This window comes from Cucurbita pepo, chromosome LG12 (assembly GCF_002806865.2).
Source record: "Cucurbita pepo subsp. pepo cultivar mu-cu-16 chromosome LG12, ASM280686v2, whole genome shotgun sequence".
Classification (NCBI taxonomy): Eukaryota; Viridiplantae; Streptophyta; class Magnoliopsida; order Cucurbitales; family Cucurbitaceae; genus Cucurbita; species Cucurbita pepo.
The window spans coordinates 2,138,966-2,149,862 of NC_036649.1; the positions used below are offsets into that span (position 1 = coordinate 2,138,966).

General features: G+C 39.4%; 2 protein-coding genes across 4 annotated transcripts; one reads left to right on the forward strand and one right to left on the reverse strand.

Moving 5' to 3' along the window:
* The first annotated feature begins 1,722 nt into the window (after nucleotides 1–1,722).
* On the forward strand, nucleotides 1,723–7,092 carry LOC111807112 (putative proline-rich receptor-like protein kinase PERK11). 3 transcript variants are annotated; one of them, XM_023692687.1, is made up of 15 exons: nucleotides 1,723–1,901; nucleotides 1,989–2,133; nucleotides 2,256–2,768; nucleotides 2,944–3,358; nucleotides 3,436–4,096; nucleotides 4,390–4,430; nucleotides 4,600–4,668; nucleotides 4,787–4,887; nucleotides 4,992–5,070; nucleotides 5,266–5,364; nucleotides 5,461–5,529; nucleotides 5,635–5,684; nucleotides 5,771–5,852; nucleotides 6,021–6,115; nucleotides 6,692–7,092. In XM_023692687.1, exons 3-15 carry the CDS (start codon nucleotides 2,305–2,307, stop codon nucleotides 6,816–6,818), a joined length of 2,352 nt encoding a protein of 783 aa, XP_023548455.1. In that variant the 5' UTR covers nucleotides 1,723–1,901; nucleotides 1,989–2,133; nucleotides 2,256–2,304; the 3' UTR covers nucleotides 6,819–7,092. The 3 variants fall into 3 exon arrangements, with proteins under 3 accessions (XP_023548455.1, XP_023548456.1, XP_023548457.1); XM_023692688.1 differs by having other exon boundaries at nucleotides 2,321–2,768; XM_023692689.1 differs by having other exon boundaries at nucleotides 2,324–2,768.
* A 778-nt stretch (nucleotides 7,093–7,870) lies between these two features.
* Nucleotides 7,871–9,895, reverse strand: LOC111807113 (huntingtin-interacting protein K). The gene is made up of 4 exons (XM_023692690.1): nucleotides 9,580–9,895; nucleotides 9,246–9,301; nucleotides 8,286–8,352; nucleotides 7,871–8,157 (listed from the first exon to the last, which is right to left on the reverse strand). The coding sequence occupies exons 1-4, from the start codon at nucleotides 9,706–9,708 to the stop codon at nucleotides 8,077–8,079; spliced, it is 333 nt and encodes a 110-aa protein (XP_023548458.1). The 5' UTR covers nucleotides 9,709–9,895; the 3' UTR covers nucleotides 7,871–8,076.
* Nucleotides 9,896–10,897: the final 1,002 nt, after the last annotated feature.

Here is a 10,897-nt window from a genome sequence, read left to right on the forward strand (position 1 = left end):
CTCTACTTTAGGACAAGTCTTAAGGTTCAACATTGTCTCTACTCTAGGCTAAAGTTCTTTAAATACAATGTTGCACCCCATTTCATCAACTTAGTTCCCAACGACACGATCCCCGTGCATGTACATTGATTTAGGATTTCATTGAGATGATATTGAACCCTTTGTTGGGTAAAATAGGCTTATAACACTTTCGTGGATGATTTGTGTACTTATCAAGACCAATACTTATTTGGATAATTAAGACAAATATCGTGCCAATTAGGAACTATCGAGTCTCACTAATGTTTTGTGATGTCACCATGAGTATCGAAATGTCATTTGCTTTTGCAATTCACTCGGGCATGGTGATCAAGAACTGTCCCATGAGTTGTTTTCATATTTGAGATCTCGAGAACATCCATCCAATAGGTGAGACATGAGCTCTTTTGTGTTTATGTCGAGTCGTTTTTGCTCATCGTGTCGAAGCTCAATCCAGTAACGCAACCTCCAACTCATGGGAAATGATCCCAATATCAACACACCCGTGCCACCTGAAACCCATCTTCGAACTAAATCTAGAGTTTAATTTGATTAACTTAAAAAAATTAAAAAAATGATCCTTCATTTAACTGGGAAAAAAACAACAAAAGTAAAGGTTCAAAGGTTTTAGAGATTCCATGAATTTGGTCCAAATGTGATAGACGTATAAGTGTTTGAACTTCAAAAGAGGATGCTTTTTCAAGACCCATAATCATCAAAGGATAAGTATAGCCTTTATAAACAACCAAATTTTGCCTTTATCTTCTCTATTTTTACCCATTTTCCTCTTATGTCCATACTTCCAATAAAATTTACTACACTTAAATAAGTACTCAGGTCAGATTAAATTGGGTTGAAAATTTTTTTCAGACGCACCCGAAATTTCAAATGGGTTAGTCGGTGACTCGAATAACCCGTTTAAAGTTCACAAACTAACCCAACCCAACTTGGATAATCCAGGTTGGTCGAATTCTCGGACCATTTGAACTCACCTACCTCATATTTCCAATAAATTTTAATATTAATACTTAGGGTTAATTCAAAGCAAATAAAATTTTCAATAAAAGATAATAAATTATTAACTAAAAAAACATGATTACCGAAATAAAATATTATTCTAAACAAGTCCTGTCACGTATAGAAATAAGTACGATCATAAAAATTTGCATCTATAAATCTTCCACCCGACCTTCTTATCAAATTATTATCATTTATTTATAAACTTCATATCTATTTAAGACGAGTAGATAAAATCAAATTAGAATATATAATTATTATAAGGAAAAAAACTCATAATTAAACAATAATAGCATTAATTAGGCAGACAATGAATGAACCAATAGAAATTTAAGCAAACTAAATTAAAATAAATAATTTATCATAAAGTTAGCAAAAAAAAAAATGTCAAAACAAAAATAGTGGAAGTCGCCCACATTTCAAGGGGCCATTTATATATTTATTTATTTATTTGGATATTCCGACCGGAGAAGTTCCCGCCGTAATAAAAATATAAAGTGAAAAATTGGAGGCGTGTGATTGGCCACGACAGTGCTTTTTTTTTCTTTATTTTTTTAATATTATTTAAATATTTTAGATTTGGATGATAATGATAAGATAGAAAAATAAACCGCCCAAATTGAACGAATAAGAGAGAGCAAAATAAAAATACCACCAAAATTTATTTATTAATAATTAATTAATTTTTTTAAAAAAAAGGCGGAGGTCTGGAGGAAGGCTAAAGTAAAGAGGGTGAGAAGGTTCTTGACCCAGCTGGAGGAAACCCTTCATTCTTTATCAAATTCAGTCTCACCGATTGACTCGGCCACCAATAAGAACATCGGGGATTGGATTGGATTGGATTGGGACTGGATTAGACTGGATTGGTAGTTTTTTCTGTAAAGATTTGTTGATTCTGGAGTTGAGCAGAATTGGTTGAGTTCGATATTGATTTTCTTTTTCTTTTGGTACAGACTGGAATCTCTCGTCTCTCTGCTGTGGATTTGGAGTTGTGCTTGTTGATTTGATGATTGTTTTTGAGGAAGGGAGAGATTTGGAAGATCGGAGGTGGATTGAAGAGAGGAGGAAAGAGGAGTAGAGAGTTAATTTTTGAATCTGGTACAAGGTTTTTGGAATTGTAATACAGAGCATTGTTTCTTTTGGATTTCTGTGTTTGTTTCTTTGAACTTTTCTTTTTGTTGTTGTTGTTGTTGTTGTTTGTTTTTGTTTTAATCTTCAAGATTACGCCAGTGGGAAGTGTTGAATATTGATCCGTTGTTGTTGGTTTTTATGGGAACTCCACCAGTAGAGGAGCTTCTGAGGAAGATACAAGAGCTGGAGGAAGGTCAAGCGCATCTCAAGAAAGAGATGTCCAAACTTCTTCTCTCTGGAACTGCCGCGGATTCCAATTCTGACCACCAAATTCGCCACCATCATCATCACCATCAGCGTTCTCAATCGATATCGCCTCAGCGTTCTAGGTTTGCTACGGCTCGGAGAAGAGGCGGCGCTGCTGGAGGTTTCGACGGCGCTGCAGCTGCGTGGAAGAGAGGCTCTTCGTCGTTTCGATATTCTTCTCCACTTCAGAGAGAGAGTAGGACTTGTGAGCCTCTAAATGCTGCCGCCAGTGTCGGAACCGGCGGTGGCTCTGGCCCCGCCGCCGTGAATTTCACCAACAAACAGTATCTGAATATCTTGCAGTCAATGGGACAGTCTGTTCATATTTTTGACCTTAATTATCGCATAATTTATTGGTACGCTGCCCTTTTTCTTTTCTTCTCCTTTAGTCCCTTTTGGTAAACTGCCTTCTCGTGACAATTCTTTCAGGTTTTAGATTAGATTTGATGGGTTCTTCAATAGCTACCTGAATATTGCCTTCGTTTTGTTGGTTCTTTTATAATGATTTTCAAACAATGTTAATCTATGTAGGAACCGAGCTGCTGAAAGCGTGTATGGATATTCTGCGGTGGAGGCTCTTGGTCAAGACGCCATTGAGCTTCTAATCGATCCCGAGGACTTCGCCGTTGCGAATGATGTAACTCTTCGTGTCATGGGTGGGGAGAATTGGACTGGTCAATTACCTGTAAAGAACAAGATGGGGCAAAAATTTATGGTTGTTGCCACTAACACTCCATTCTATGACGATGGTGCATTGGTTGGGATTATCTGTGTATCAAGTGATTCACGGCCATTTCAAGAATTGAAGGTTCTTTTAGCATCAGGTTCTAAACAGCAGGATGCAGATTCGAACACGATCCGTTCAAGAATCCCGGTTTCAGCTAAACTTGGTCTTGATCCTCAGCAGCCTCTTCAAATTGCAATTGCTTCAAAGTTATCAAACTTGGTTAGTCTTTTTGGCTTCATTTCCCTATGTTTTATTGTAGTGTGCGTATCTTGATAGTTTGTAGCCTTGGGGGACAGGCATCAAAGGTAAGCAACAAAGTCAAGTCCAAAATTCGAACTGGAGAAAACAGTTTGGATCGTGAAGGTGGAAGTGCAGATAGTTACCACTCTGATCATGGCTTTCCAGATGCAGTTCTTTGTGACAATCGGGAGGATGCAAATTCAAGTGGAGCTAGCACGCCTCGGGGCGATTCCACGGCTCATGGTGCGTTATCCCATGTTGAGGAGAAGTTGTCTGGCAAACTGGTCAGGGATTCTGGTGATGAGGTTGTAGGAAAACCTACAATCCAGAAGATCTTATCCTCAAAAGCAGAAGAGTGGATCACTAAGAAAGGCATATCTTGGCCATGGAAAGGGACCGAGCAGGAAGGAGGATCTGAAACAAGAACAACCCGTATTGTTTGGCCCTGGGTACAAATTGATCAAGAAGCTGAACCAGCAAATCATAGAAGTTCTTCTTCATCTGTGAAACCAGATATGCAGCAAAACGATGGTCATCGAGCAGTCAATAACGAGGCGTCGGGATCTTGGTCATCATTCAATGTTAACAGCACTAGCAGTGTCAGTAGCTGTGGAAGTGCCAGTAGTAGTGCTATCAACAAGGTTGACACGGACTTCGACTGCTTGGATTATGAAATCTTGTGGGAAGACCTTACTATTGGGGAGCAAATAGGGCAAGGTAAGTGATAGTCTTTGGAATGAATTGGTTTATGTGGGCATTCATCATTTTGTTTCAACGTTATCTTTTACTGTCTGCTTTTTTTCCATCTATTGTTGCATTACAATGTCAACAAAATATAGCTGGAAATGGGATTAATCTTTGTAACTTATCTCCCACTATTTATGGGTTTTAGTTCTCTATCTGTCTAAAAGGACACAAATCAGGAACTCATGAAACTGGTCTTTGTGTTTTGTTTAATACTCGTGTAAATCGATTTGATTTTAATGCATGACTTGCCTTCATCTCTACAGGTTCTTGTGGAACTGTCTATCATGCGCTGTGGTATGGATCAGTATGTTCACTTATCCTTTCAATTGCTTCAATTATGCTGTTGTGTCAATTAGGATTCTGAGATTCTTTAGTCTTTTTCCTTGTTTTATCATGTAGGACTAAAGAAGTACAAAACATTAAGGAACTATCATAATATCTATGTTTGTAAGTGATTTGAACTGTTCTTGCAGGACGTTGCCGTCAAAGTGTTTTCCAAACAAGAGTATTCAGATGATGTGATTATCTCCTTCGGACAGGAGGTGTGCTTTTCTTTCTGCTTCTCTCTTTACTCCCACGTCCCTCAAAACTTTTGTTTTTAAAGGTAACCCTGATGAAATGTCTATTCTTAGAGCTAAGTGCAACCTTTTGTTTTCAAAGGTATCCCTGATGAAAAAGCTTAGACACCCCAACATTCTTCTCTTCATGGGAGTTGTGACTTCACCTCAGCGTCTCTGTATTGTCACAGAATTTCTTCCACGGTTTGTTCTCGACTTCCGTTCTTGGTTTAAATTAGTTTGATTTAATCTTCCAAGAGAAGCATTGTTCATAGGCTGATTGAAGTATCTGGTACCTATAAAAACAGTGGAAGTTTGTTTCGTTTACTACAGAGGAACACGGGCAAATTAGATTGGAGACGCCGTGTTCATATGGCTTTGGACGTTGTAAGTATTTCCACACATTAGTGATTATCTTCTTTTTTAGAACTGATTGTTGAACACTTCCTGGCATAATGGTTCTGGATTCAATTTTCTCTTCTTGGCATCATCATTAAGTTTTCCATATTGCTCTCTATCGTGAATTCATCTGTAGTCATTTCATGATATTTCATTGTTTACGTGTATTACTATTTTTAATAGGCGAGAGGCATGAACTATCTTCACCATTGCAATCCACCTATTATTCACCGAGATTTGAAATCTTCGAACCTCTTAATTGATAAAAACTGGACTGTGAAGGTATGCTGTTGTTCCATAACTATTCTACTTGTTTGAATCGATATATACAATACAATTACAATTTTTAAAGTCTTCTAATTTTTATCAATCCTGCAGGTTGGGGATTTTGGTCTATCTCGACTTAAGCATGAGACTTATCTAACGACTAAGACCGGAAAGGGCACGGTAAGCCTGACATTTTCTTGTTTGCATGTTGCATGGGCATTCGATTCTAGAGTTTCTGCTTTGTGCTGCAAGCATTACCTATTCAGTTCATTTTCCTTTATGTAGCCTCAATGGATGGCGCCTGAAGTTCTTCGTAATGAGCCCTCGGATGAGAAGTATGTGCTAATAAGTTTCAAGCTTCATTCTATTCCGACTCATGAAACTTAAAGATAAATATGCTGATTATGATTGCAATATTCAGGTCTGACATATACAGTTTTGGAGTCATATTGTGGGAGCTTGCAACCGAGAAGATCCCTTGGGAAAATCTCAATACAATGCAGGTACTAATTTCTTTTCAAGTGATATCTAGAAAGATCCCTTGTAAGCTGAATGTTCTTCCATTTGGGCATTCCATGCAGCAGCCAAGTTTCTGTTTGTTCTTGTGCCAAACGTTGGCATTGTGGATGATGTTATGGCATTGCATATTTGACAAGTTTCGAAATATGTAGGTGATTGGTGCTGTTGGGTTCATGAACCAACGACTTGAAATCCCCAAAGACGTGGATCCACAGTGGGCTTCTATTATTGAAAGCTGCTGGCACAGGTACATAGAGTTGGCTTTATTTATAGTTTCTAAGATAGATAGATGGTTCAAATTCTAGTTTCGCATCTGATTTCTTTACTTGTTCCATTATGGTTGCTGAATTCATTTAGTTGTCTAGAAACATGATTTGAAAGTAACTGGCATACGTTGGGACGAGTCCCAGGAGTCCCACATTGACTAATTTAGGGAATGGTCATGGATTTATAAGTAAGGAATACATCTCCATTGGTACGAGACCTTTTGGGAAAACCAAAAGTAAAGCCATGAGAGCTTATGCTCAAAGTGGACAATATCATACCATTATGGAGAGTCGTAATTCCTAACAGTTTCAAAACTAGCCATTGAGTAGAAACCACATTGGGACTTAAACGGCGTGACAGTGTTTGGGTCCCCATTTCTGTTTCGGTCTCCATTTTCATCTAATACTCTAATAAAATTTTACTTTATAGGCCGTTTTAGCAAGGTTAAAGGTAATATTACAACTTTTGAAAGAGTCTAGACTATTTTCGGAAGAAAATGTGTTTGCAAATAGTTTTAATTTTTTGTCTTTTTATCTTGGTTGTATGTGAACAACAGTGAACCCGCAAACCGGCCATCATTCCAGGTTCTGATGGAAAGGCTTAGAGAACTGCATAGAAAGTTTACTATTCAATTACAAGCAGCCCGTAACGGTGGAGATAATATCAGCCAAAAGGAAACATAAAGAAAACCAACAATTTTTATGGGTCTATTTTATCATATAATTACCAATTGATGAAGGCAAGTCATAGGTGTGTATGATCAAGGTTTTGATGGTGGTTCATAGTTGGTGAGCAGATAGTGGGCGTAGGAGGTTTAAAGGACATTATTTGAACCACAAAGTGGAATGTAAGTTAATGGGTGGAAAGGATTTTCGTCACTTTGGAATGGAAAATGACTCCTCGGAGTGGCAGCGTGGGCAGTGTCTCATATCAACTGGGCCGAGCTTGGTGGTGGGGGATGGGTACAAAGGGATAGGTTTGTGATAGATTGATAGNGAGCCATAATTAAAGACCTTTCTTCCTTTTTAGGTGTCGATAGTGCTGTTTGATAGGGCAGGGTTCATATGTCACCCACTTGCTTCATTTGCTGTAAATGAGTTTCGGACCACTTGTCATAAGTTGTACAAAGAAGATATGAAGATACGACACAATTTTTTGAGAGTTTATATTCTGTAACGTAAATGCTTCTGCTTGGTTGCTTCTCTCTGCTTGTCTAATTGTCTTTTGTTTTGGTACGATAATAAAGCTCTTTATTCGTACCTCTCGGGAAGATCGATGGTTGCATCTAGATGCAACACAAGTTGACTAGTTGTAAATAAATTCAGACAGTGGAACAAAGGATTATCTTAGATCTAAGTCAAGATATTGATCATGATTCTTTAGTCCGATAATAAAGCTTCCACTAGGTGCTCTTCAAGTTCTTATGATTTCATGTAATTCCATATCATGCCTAGTTATAAACTATTCAAACTATAATGCTACATGTTTAGTAACATGAAGTTGTATCAGATTTTAAACCAAATAGACACAAATTTCAAATAAATAAAATTACAAATATGACCCTATGAATTAGGTTAAACTCGGGTTTCATCGGTTCTTTTCGGTCTTTTCCACCTCAGATGGAACCATTTATGGGGTATGTGCATAAATCCCGTGAACGTATTGAAACCTTTTTAAACACCAACCTACCACAGATTATCTGGGTATCATCAAATGGCTTTAAAGACATGGCCAATTTCATCGAATCACCCCTTCAGCAAAGAGATTTAGAACTAATATTTAAGGTTTACAAAGAAGAAAAAAGAAGAAACTTCCAGCATTTCCATACAATCTGAACTCACAAAAAGTATGTTTATGATTCTCACTTGTGCACTTCAGAATAGTTTTCCCAGTAAAACTTCAAGTAATAAGTAAACAGAGTCTCTTCAAACACCTGATGAATCAGCGTAGTAAATACCGTATAGCAGCAACCGCGTCGCCTTTGTGCTCGCGCAAGGTTCTCTCGGCAACCTTCTTGTCCAACTGTAAACAGTACGGGGAAAGATGGGAATGAATTAGAACTTGAAACAAGCTGATGCCATGAAGCTTATAATAAGCTGTTATCTATCTACTACATTGATGATTGGAGACAGGACAAATGTGAATCAAACCTCGAGTTCGTTTGCGATTATGTCGACATCAGCTGCGTTTATTTTGACAGCAGCAAGCTCCTTCTCTCTGAAAGGCAAAAGACAATGACATCTTAGAAAAAATCCATGCTAAGAATTCAACAAGCATCGTAGCTGGAAAAACATAGCTGTGTATGGAAAACACTCATCAGATCTTCACAAACATACAAAAGACAGTTCGAAAATTCAAATCTTCGCAGTTTTGTTGGCAAGTATTGAAATTTGGACAACCAAACAAGCAAGTTATTGAATATTGAAGCAAAAAAAAGAAAAAAGAGGACGATTACTGTGAATGAACATCAACCATCAAGTTTATATGTGTAACAACCCAAGCCCACCGCTAACAAATATTGTCCTCTTTGGGCTTTCTCTTTCGAACTTCCTTTCAAGGTTTTTAAAATGCGTCTACTAGGGAGAGGTTTCAAAACCCTTATAAAGAATGTTTCGTTCTCCACCCCAACTGATGTGGGATCTCATGATCCATCCCCCTTCGAGGCTCAACGTCCTTGCTGGCACTCGTTTCACTCTCCAATCGATGTGGGATCTTACAATACGACATAACGTTTTGTAGCTCAATAGAAATGTGGTATACGATATAACACAAGAGGCACTACAAGGAAGAGGCACCGCAAGAGGCCCTATTTGATAACTATTCGACTTCTATCAAAACTTTACTTTCATTTTGAAAAACTCTAAAATTAGATAACATGATAACAAAACAACGAAATCAAGCTCAATTTTCAAGAACAAAACAGAGTCAATGGGGCCTGAAAAAACATAAAATGGAGCAAAGTTCACACAATAAAGAGTCCCAATGATCTTAAAGAACTCATTATTTGCCAACAATTCCAAGTCTCTTAATAACCAAAATTTCACAAATACATGGCGTTCATCATTTGGCATATATATTAAAGAGGGGAAATCCAGGATTTCTACACCTACCTCAACATCATCGCGTTCCAATCGGCTTCGGCCGATGCAGCAATAGATGCCATTGCCTGCCATTCGATCACAAACAAAAACATTGAATTGAAAAACTTGTTCACGCTATTAATTTCTACATGAGATTCTAAACAGCGTAAATTCGAAGAAACTGATAAGAACGAAATGACAATATATGTAAAATTAAAATGAACAAAAATACAAAGTTCCTCTCAACTCCCGAGGCAAGATTAGCATTAACTCCCAACTTAGTTAGGTCAGCTAAATTTCTAGTCAATTCCTTCCTGTTCTAAGCAAGAATGCAAAAGCGAGGCGTATTGGCAGAAGTAAATACCTCTTGAACACGAGTGGAATCGAGTTGCCGGTCTTCAACGCGATCAGTGAGCTTATCGAAGGCTTTGCTCTGTTGCTGCATATCCTTCGAATCTACCAGACTCTCGACTCCATCGTCTCCCGCTTCCATTTTCTGTGAATTCTCAAACTCACAACGTAGCAGTATTTTCTGTGATTTTTAGCAACACTCGAAGAACCTGCTGCAACTGAGAATCGTAACAAATCGGCGACGGCAAGGAGCTAAGAACAGCTAACCCTCGGTTACAATTTCCAACTCGACGACTATGGGACAATCCACTGAGACAGACTACAAAGAGCGTCGTCCAGGCCCAAATTAAAGCCCAATAGTCTTCAGCGCGACCCCAAAATCAAGCCCAATAAGTAAAGAGCCCAACTCGAGCCTGAGCGCAAAGCCCAATTCTTAGAGAAAGCCCACAAGAACTGATCCGCTACTACTTCAAGCCCAACTTCAAGCCCAAAAATAAAACGTAAGCCCGATCCAGATGAGCCCGAACGTCGATAAGCCCACTAAAGTTAGTTGGAGAAAAGCGGCGTCCATAAAAGTACAAAGCCCAAATTTCAGCCCAACCTAAGCCCAAATAGTAAAACGAGCTGAAGCCCAAGCCCAAGCTCAAGCCCAACCCAAAGCACAAACAGTAGAACGAGCCCAAGCCCAAGCCCAACTCAAGACAAACTGTAGAACTAGCTCAAGCCCAAGCCCAAGCCGAAAGCACCCAGTAGAATGAGCCCAAGCCCAACCCGAAGCACGCTGTAGAACGAGCTAAAGCCCAAGCCCAACCCAAAGCAGACAGTAGACCAAGCCCAAGACCAAGCCCAACTCAAAGCACACTGTAGAACGAGCTCAAGCCGAAGCCCAACCCAAAGCACACAGTAGACCGAGCCCAAGACCAAGCCCTACTCAATGCACACTGTAGAACGAGCTATAGCCCAAGCCCAACCCAAAGCACACAGTAGATCGAACCCAAGCCCAACTCAAAGCACACTGTAGAAACGAGCTCAAGCCAAAGCCCAACCCAAAGCACACAGTAGCACTAGCCCAACTAAAAGCACACTGTAGAAGGAGCTAAAGCCCAAGCCCAACCCAAAGCACACAGTAGACCGAACCGAGCCCAAGCCCAAGCCCAACTCAAAGCACGCTGTAGAACGAGCTCAAGCTCAAGCCCAAACCCAAAGCACAGAGTAGACCGAGCCGAAGCCCAACTTAAAGCACGCTGTAGAACGAGCTCAAGCCCAAGCCCAACCCAAAGCACACAGTAGACCGAGCCCAAGCCCAAGCCCAAGCCCAACTCAAAGCACAC

Coding starts and splice junctions, on each gene's coding strand:
- LOC111807113 (XM_023692690.1), bottom strand. CDS start 9,708: ATGGAAGCGGGAGACGATGGAGTCGAGAGTCTGGTAGATTCGAAGGAT. Junction 9,302..9,579: donor ATTCCACTCGTGTTCAAGAG/GTATTTACTTCT, acceptor ATCGAATGGCAG/GCAATGGCATCTATTGCTGC. Junction 8,353..9,245: donor TGGAACGCGATGATGTTGAG/GTAGGTGTAGAA, acceptor TTTGCCTTTCAG/AGAGAAGGAGCTTGCTGCTG.
- LOC111807112 (XM_023692687.1), top strand. CDS start 2,305: ATGGGAACTCCACCAGTAGAGGAGCTTCTGAGGAAGATACAAGAGCTG. Junction 4,669..4,786: donor TTATCTCCTTCGGACAGGAG/GTGTGCTTTTCT, acceptor TTGTTTTCAAAG/GTATCCCTGATGAAAAAGCT. Junction 5,853..6,020: donor AAAATCTCAATACAATGCAG/GTACTAATTTCT, acceptor CGAAATATGTAG/GTGATTGGTGCTGTTGGGTT.